Here is a 9,075-nt window from a genome sequence, read left to right on the forward strand (position 1 = left end):
GCCGTGATACGCCGTACAGTTACCTGGGACACATGACAGGTCCCAGGTGAATGTGCGGCGCGAGGGGAAGTGATGTCACCAGCCTGGGCAATGAGGAAGGCAGATTACGAGGGACCCCCTAGCAACCGGTATTTAGAGGTGAGTAAAAAATTTTTTTTTTGCCAATTATTTTTTTTTTTTTTTTTTTAAGAATTTTAAGCACTTTTAATTTTTTGGTGGCAACACCACTTTAAGTGGTTAAATACCACCAAAAGAAAGCTCTATTTGTCTGAACAAAAGGACAAAAATTTCATATAGGTACAGTGTTGCATGACTGAGTAATTGTCATTCAAAATGTAAGAGCACCGAAAGCTGAAAATTGGTCTGGTTAGGAAGTGCCCAGTGGGTAAGTGGTTAAGCAGGGGTTCTCCGAGACCTGAAATTTTTTTCAAGGGTTCCTGCTGGGTAAAAGTTAGAGAAAGTCTGCCATAGAATATCAATAACAATCAATGAAGAAAGTAGACAAACCCCCCACCCCCGGAGTAATAAAAAAAACAAAAAAACTCACAATCTTTGTTTATTAATGGTTCCAATATACAGTAGGCCATCTGAACTCCTCCAACATTGCAATCGTAATAGGCTTATTCATAGTGTTGGAGCGCAGGTAAGGAGATTTCTTTATACTCGCATCAACATTAAACCATTGACCACTCTGAAGCGGGATACTTTCTCCTCTGACTGTGATTGATTGGGGAATGGAGGAGAACCACATGGGATCTGGAACCCGAGGGCTGGGTCTATCGGTAGATGTTCCTATCTACAGGAGAGCACTGGAATTCTTGTGATGTTTGACATGATGCATGGTGTATGTGTATATGATGCCCTGAGATACATTAGTATAACCTGAACCAATGCTCTGCTAAGCATGCAAAAACTTATTACACCATGACCTGGAAATGATTTGGACTTGTTCAAATATAACTAAAGGTAAAACTTTTTGTTTTTAGTTTTGGATAGACTGCAGATGGATTAGAATGCTTGTCAGATTTTATTGCTGTCTGCGCCCCCCGTTAAGGAGATTCACCCTCTCTATTTGGCATATTTAATATTATCTTAAAAGAAAATCCCAAATTTTGGGTTGTCCCCAGAAAAGTAATATAGGGGAAATCTTCCAATGGGGACACTAGTTCTGGTGACCCAGGGTCCCTAAGGGATTACCTTATTATGCAAGGGTTTCCTCTCACTTCCTGCTTGGCTAGGGGACAGGAAGTGAAGGGAAATCTCTGCAATGGGACACAAATGGTGAAAGAAAAATCTGATAGGGGTTGTGATTGTCCCTTGCTCTATCCCAAATGAAGAAAAAAAGTTTTGCCTATAGTTTTACTTTAGGTAGAACCTGAGTCTGTGGTCTGCTAAACTTTAAATTGACAGACCCTAAAGCCTAGTACACACGGGCCAAATGTCAGGAAGAATTCGGCCCATATGTACTGTAGCCAGTCCATTCGGCTGGCCTCTGTCGAAGGGGCATGACCGAGAAAGGCCTGTCAATAAGAGTCTCAGCCAATGGCTTGTTTTGGTGGGGGGGGGGGGGGGGCACAACAACAAGACAGAGAAGATCTCTGTACTAACATTGCATAGTTAGTAAAGTGGCTGAGCTGTCAAGTTCTTTTTCGTTCAGCCTGCTGGGTTGAATGAAAAATAAAAAATAGTAGTGTGTACCAGGCTTTGGTCATACATTGAGGCCAGCATATGTACGTGTACAGAATCAGTCCAAGTTCAATGTAGACCTACTGATTAACTGTATTAAAACATGTAGTTATAATAATGTGGCAAAAGCAGGTGAGCGCAATATAGCACGGTACAGATAGGAATAGAATAGGATAGAAATTGCAACAGTTGAAACAATTAATTAATACAGATAACAGATACATACTCCCAAAATAAGAGGTACATTCCACAGTTGTGGGCAAAGAATGTTCATTACGTAATTTACTTGAACTTTAAGCAAGTCCTCTAACCCAGCCTTTCAACCAGGGTGCCCTCCTTTGTACTCACTCCATTTCCTGAGGACTGGTGCCCAGAACTGGACAGCATACTCCAGGTGCGGCCGGACCAGAGTCCTGTAGAGCGGGGGAATTATCGTTTTATCTCTGGAGTTAATGCCTTTTTGATGCCAATATTCTGTTTGCTTTCTTAGCATCAGCTTGGCATTGCATGCTATTGCTGAGCCCATCATCTACTAGGACCCCCAGGTCCGTTTCCATCCTAGATTCCCCCAGAGGTTGCTACAACTTTATACACCATGTTATTTATTATACAGGACCCTACAGGTCCAAAATATGGTGGAAAGGAATGTATTTCATAATGTTGTGACCATGTTCTCCCTGCTCTTAGTGTCCTGGGGAAGTTGGTTTGACCACGTCATCGGATGGTGGAAAGCCAAAGACAGACATCAGATCCTCTACATCTTCTATGAAGACATGATAGAGGTGAGTCAGATATGTCCAAGTGGGATGTTCATATCTAGCTCTGGTCTCAGACTTTTTTAACATGTTATTTTGGGGCAGGATCCAGAAAGGGAGATCCGTAAGGTCATGACCTTCTTGGAGAAGGATCTTTCTGAAGAAGTTCTACAGAAGATTCTGCAACACACTTCATTTGAGTCAATGAAGAAGAACCCTATGGTGAATTTCAGCATCCTCCCCAAGTCATTGATGGACCAGTCCATTTCACCGTTCATGAGGAAAGGTACCTGACTTATTTCCTGGTGGTCTGCTTAATGCAAGGGCACTTGGGTGTGTCAGAAAAAGTGGTCACCAAAAGATGGAAAGAATCAAAAAAAGATAGGCCATATTTTGTGTTGGAATTGTGTCAAAAACATTGTCTTTGCAAATGCAAAACGATAAAACATAGGTTACAATGGCAAATTTGTGACATGTACCATAAACATTATGACAAAATGACAAATTAGATTCTTGGGAGCACAGAATACATCTTATAGTTTAACTCTAGGTAGATATAAAATACGCACATTTATGCCGCCCAGTAAACTTATTTTTTAAATGCAAGCAGAACAATAGGAGCCAATCGGTCCATGTGCTGCCAGAGAGCATGCAGATAGTAGGAAAAAGCAGAATGACAGAAGATGAGTTTATCACTGTGCTGATTTTCTTTTCACGGTCCAGTCACAGACTGGAAAAGATCCTGGATAACCTGGGCTCAGAGGAAGTGGGATAAATTATACTGGCAATGAGAGTGAGGACATTTAGTACTGCAGGGGAAGTCCCTGGGGTGGCTTTTATTAGGCTGTTTGTTTTATATCTTAGCTTTATCTGGAGTTCTGCTTTACAACCATGAAATACATTTTCTGAACAGAGGCTGAAAGGCCATCCCCCTATGGGAGACGTGTTGTTAGGGGCACAGCTAGAACAGGAGCCTCTGCAATTGCCCAACCATGTCCTGCACTGTGCAGCACAGAGATGTCAAACTGGGTCCAGTCCAAAAATTATACTGGGAAAGCTCAGTCCTGCAGGTTACACTGAGAGAGCTCAATCCTGCAGATTACAGTGGCAGAGCTCAGTCCTGCAGAAGTCATTGGGAAAGCTCAGTTCTACAGAAGTCACTGGGAAAGCTCAGTCCTGCAGGTTATACTGGGGGAGAGCTAAATCCTGCAGATTACACTGGGAGAGCTCAGTCCTGCATGCTACACTGGGAGAGCTAAATCCTGCAGATTACACTGGGAGAGCTCAATCCTGCAGGTTACACTGGGGGAGCTCAGTCCTGCAGGTTACACTGGGAGAGCTCAGTCCTGCAGGTTACACTGGGAGAGCTCAGTCCTGCAGGTTACACTGGGAGAGCTCCGTTCTGCAGATTACACTGGGAGAGCTCCGTCCTGCAGGTTACACTGGGAGAGCTCCGTCCTGCAGGTTACACTGGGAGAGCTCCGTTCTGCAGATTACACTGGGAGAGCTCCGTCCTGCAGGTTACACTGGGAGAGCTCCGTCCTGCAGATTACACTTGGAGAGCTCCGTCCTGCAGGTTACACTGGGAGAGCACAATCCTGCAGGTTACACTGGGAGAGCTCAGTCCTGCAGGTTACACTGGGAGAGCACAATCCTGCAGATTACACTGGGGGAGCTCAGTCTTGCAGATTACACTGGGAGAGCTCCGTCCTGCAGATTACACTGGGAGAGCTCGGTCTTGCAGATTACACTGGGGGAGCTCGGTCCTGCAGATTACACTGGGGGAGCTCAGTCCTGCAGATTACACTGGGGGAGCTCGGTCCTGCAGATTACACTGGGGGAGCTCGGTCCTGCAGATTACACTGGGGGAGCTCAGTCCTGCAGATTACACTGGGGGAGCTCAGTCCTGCAGATTACACTGGGGGAGCTCAGTCCTGCAGATTACACTGGGGGAGCTCAGTCCTGCAGATTACACTGGGGGAGCTCAGTCCTGCAGATTACACTGGGGGAGCTCAGTCCTGCAGATTACACTGGGAGAGCTCAGTCCTGCAGGTTACACTTCAACTAATAAAACGATGATAAATTATATCAAAATTACCTGCTTCTTAAAAAGTATATAAAAGCATGTGATACATTACTCTTCCTCTCACATGACAGGTGATGGGCCCAGCCCTGTCACATGAAGATGGGGACAGAACTCAGCCCTGTGTAAGCTCTGACTTGGGCAACTCTGAGCTTGTACAAGGCTATCTTTCTTTGCTAGTAGGGTGTTGAGAATTCTGCACTGCGCCATGAAGGGAAGCAATCCTAACCTCTGACCAGGAGCAACCACTCAACAAGCATCAATAATTATTTGAACTTCATATAAGCTAAATGAAGATGCTCACCATGGCTTATGGCCCATCATTGCTACTCACCCTATATTATTATATAAGCCCTCTTTTGTTCTTCTCACAGGTAAGGTTGGAGACTGGAAAAACCATTTCCTGGTGTCACAGAACATCTTATTCGATGAAGTATATGAAGAAAGGATGGCATGCAGTGGACTGAGATTCCGTTTTGAACTGTGAAATAAACGTATTAAAATCAAACAACAGATATTTTTATACTCATAGACACACACCTACACCAGAGTTTCTCAACCAGAGTTCCATGGAATCCGAGAGTTCCTCCAGGAGGTTGCTCTGGGTTTTTATGCCTCTCAGATAAGGTCCCATTGACACCATTTGTTTTTAGCTGTCTGTAAGGGAGAAATTCTTCCCAATGGCCACAAGTGTAATGCGAGCGGATTTTCCGTCGGTAAAATCTTGGATGGTTTTTCCGATGGAATTCGGCTCAAGCTTGGCTTGCATACACACGGGTCACACAAAAGTTCTCTGAACTTTCGACCGTCAAGAACGCGTTGACGTACAACACTACGACAAGCTGAGAAAATTAAGTTCAATGCTTCCAAGCATGCGTCAAATTGTTTCCGAGCATGCGTAGGAATTTTGAATGTCGGAATTGCCACAGACAATCGGAATTTCCCATCCAAACTTTTTCCAACCGAAAAATTGAGGACATACTCTCACTTTTTTGCTGGCTGGAATTCCGCCAGCAAAAGTCCGATGGAGCATACACACGGTCGCATTTTCCAAACAAAAGCTCTCATCGAACTTTTGCTGGCGGAATTTCCGATCGTGTGTACGCAGCATAAGGAACATTCTTCCCACTGACCATCACACTAATGTATCATGACTTATTGATATAGTAATTTTTAGCAAGGGCTCCCTGAGAAGTTACTTCAAGGGTTTCTCTGTGTTGAAAAGGTTGAGAAAGGCTGACCTCCACTATGCTGTCACATATGGGGGCTCGTAAGCACCCTTATGATAGCAATAAATTTACATAAAAAAATAAAATAAAATAAAAATATATATATATATATTAGAGCTGCAACTAACGATTAATTTGTCTGTCGACTAATCTATCGATTATTTTTTCGATTAGTCAACGACTATCCGATTATTATTTTTAGTTTTAGTTTTTAATGAATCTAGTGGGGGTTTTTTTTGATAAGCTAATTAATTCTTTGGATAACCCTGAGAGTATTGTATTGCAGAGTATTGTATTGTATTGCAGAGTATTGTATTTCATTGCAGAGTATTGTATTGCATTGCAGAGTATTGTATTGCATTGCAGAGTATTGCATTGCATTGCATTGCAGAATATTGCATTGCATTGCAGAGTATTGTATTGTATTGGCGGGCAGAGTATTGTATTGTATTGGCGGGCAGAGTATTGGCGGGCAGAGTATTGTATTGTATTGGCTGGCAGAGTATTGGTGGGCAGAGTATTGTATTGTATTGGCGGGCAGAGAATTGGCGGGCAGAGTATTGTATTGTATTGGCTGGCAGAGTATTGGCGGGCAGAGTATTGTATTGTATTGGCTGGCAGAGTATTGGCGGGCAGAGTATTGTATTGGCTGGCAGAGTATTGGCAGGCAGAGTATTGTACTGTATTGGCTGGCAGAGTATTGGCGGGCAGAGTATTGTATTGCATTGCAGAGTATTGCATTGCATTGCATTGCAGAGTATTGCATTGCATTGCAGAGTATTGTATTGTATTGGCGGGCAGAGTATTGTATTGTATTGGCGGGCAGAGTATTGGCGGGCAGAGTATTGTATTGTATTGGCGGGCAGAGTATTGGCGGGCAGAGTATTGTATTGTATTGGCTGGCAGAGTATTGGCGGGCAGAGTATTGTATTGGCTGGCAGAGTATTGGTGGGCAGAGTATTGTAATGTATTGGCTGGAAGAGTATTGGCGGGCAGAGTATTGTACTGTATTGGCTGGCAGAGTATTGGCGGGCAGAGTATTGTATTGTATTGTCGGGCAGAGTATTGTATTGTATTGGCGGGCAGAGTATTGTATTTTTTTGCAGAGCAGAGTATTTTTTTGCAGCGCAGAGTATTGTTTTGCAGCTGCAGTGCAGAGTATTGCAGTGCAGAGTATTGCAGTGCAGAGTATTGCAGTGCAGAGTATTGCAGTGCAGAGTATTGCAGTGCAGAGTATTGCAGTGCAGAGTATTGCAGTGCAGAGTATTGCAGTGCAGAGTATTGCAGTGCAGAGTATTGCAGTGCAGAGTATTGCAGTGCAGAGTATTGTTTTGCAGAGTATTGCATTGCAGAGGCTGGCAGAGTATCGGGCTGGCAGAGTATTGACTGGATATGGAGGGATGGCTGCTTCCATCTGACCTCTCCCCTCCACTGCACAGATCAGTACAGAGAGAAATCGGCGTCATGTCATGGTGCCGGTTTGTTTACAAGTGATCGCTCCGTCGGAGCGATCACATTGTAAACGCCTGGGTGTAGAAAGATGGCCGCCGCTTCGGAGCTAGGCCGAAGCCGCGGCCTCTCCTAAGGCCGAGACCGCGGAGCGCTCCGCGGATCGCGGCATGTGCGCTCGGATCACGGATCGGTGACGATCCGTTGCACCCCTAGAGACAGCGGCACGGAGGGGGAGAAGAGAGGGGGACAGCGGGGGAGAAGAGAGGGGGACGGCGGCACGGAGGGCAGCGCTAGATATTAGGCACTGCCACCACTGTGACGCATCGACACCCAGAACGCAGGTCGACGTATTTTCTTAGTCGACGTAGTCGATTACGTCGACGCGTCGTGGCAGCTCTAATATATATATATATATATATATATTTAAAATAAAGTTTAAAAAGTAACACCTCAAAAAAAATTTTAAGCGCCCACGTATGTGCACATACAAACACAAATGTGCAAAGGGTGCACATACCTCTAAAAATTAAGATTGGGCCACTCATATTACTTATTACTGTGCACAGTAGAGTGAGAGCAATAATTCCATCATTCACGGTTGACTTTCAAACTTCAAAATATTTTATTCAGAACTACTGAATAGAAGTGCAAATCAAGTAATCAAGACAGGCACATTTTTTGTAGATGACGTCTTTATGACGAAACGTGTAGGGAGTGGCCATAGTACGTCTCCTCTCTCGTCCAGAGCAGTGAAACTCGGCTGTATTATTATTGCATGCTAAAACTCTGATAAATGTGAGTACAACCTTTAATCTAATAAATCGTGATTTTACAACATACTGCACTATGGATACTCCTCTTTCTTCAATGGAATAACTGGGTGAAGTGACAATAATTGCTGAAGTAAGAAGGTCCCAGGAAAGCACCAAATAGCAACACAGGGGCTTACACTGTGAAGGCTCAACTACCCTTAAGACCCCTTTCACACCACACCGCCCATAGCGTCGGCGGTAAAACGCCGCTATTTTTAGCGGCGTTTTTACCGCCGGATTTGCGGCACATTTTGACCGCTATCGGGGAGCTTTTACCCCCCGCTATTGGCCGAGAAAGGGCTAAAGCCGTCAGCAATACGCAGCAATAGCGGCGTTTCCCCCCAACAACAATGGACCCCATCCCAGCAACAATAGGTCCTTCACACAACAATAGACTCCCCCCAACAACAACGGACCCCATCCCAGCAACAATAGGTCCTTCACACAACAATAGACTCCCCCCAACAACAATGGACCCCATCCCAGCAACAATAGGTCCTTCACCAAACAATAGACTCCCCCCAACAACAATGGACCCCATTCCAGCAACAATAGGTCCTTCACATAACAATAGACTCCCCCCCCAACAACAATGGACCCCATCCCAGCAACTATAGGTCCTCCACACAACAATGGACCCCCACCCAAGTAACAATGGACCCCATCCCAGCAACAATAGACCCTTCACATAACAATAGACTCTCTCCAGCAATAATGGACCCACACCCCAGCAACAATGGACCCCATCCCAGCAACAATGGACCCCATCCCAGCAACAATGGACCCCATCCCAGCAACAATGGACCCCATCCCAGCAACAATGGACCCCATCCCAGCAAAAACAGGTCTCCTCAGCAACAATAGGATCCCACCGTAGCAACAATAGATCGCTAGCACATCAATAAACTTCCCTAGCAACAATTGTTCCCCCCCAGCAACAACAGACCTTACCACAGAAACAATAGATCCCTCACACAACAATAGACACCCCTAGCAGCAATAGACACACACACACCAACGATGGACCACCCAAAACAAAATACTACCCCCAACAACAA

General features: G+C 44.9%; 1 protein-coding gene across 2 annotated transcripts in view; it reads left to right on the forward strand.

Moving 5' to 3' along the window:
• LOC143923640 (sulfotransferase 1C1-like) overlaps nt 1-8,044 on the forward strand; it is a 61,104-nt gene extending 53,060 nt beyond the window's left edge. For both annotated transcript variants that reach the window (XM_077447448.1, XM_077447449.1), the window contains 3 exons: nt 2,374-2,468; nt 2,547-2,727; nt 4,899-8,044. In XM_077447448.1, coding sequence (XP_077303574.1) covers nt 2,374-2,468; nt 2,547-2,727; nt 4,899-5,011 — 389 coding nt within the window. In that variant the 3' untranslated portion in view covers nt 5,012-8,044. The remainder of the gene's footprint in view (nt 1-2,373; nt 2,469-2,546; nt 2,728-4,898) is intronic.
• Nucleotides 8,045-9,075: the final 1,031 nt, after the last annotated feature.

Source organism: Lithobates pipiens, unplaced genomic scaffold (genome assembly GCF_037356315.1).
Source record: "Lithobates pipiens isolate NorthernLeopardFrog02 unplaced genomic scaffold, aLitPip1_a1.2 Scaffold_22, whole genome shotgun sequence".
In the NCBI taxonomy this organism is placed as follows: Eukaryota; Metazoa; Chordata; class Amphibia; order Anura; family Ranidae; genus Lithobates; species Lithobates pipiens.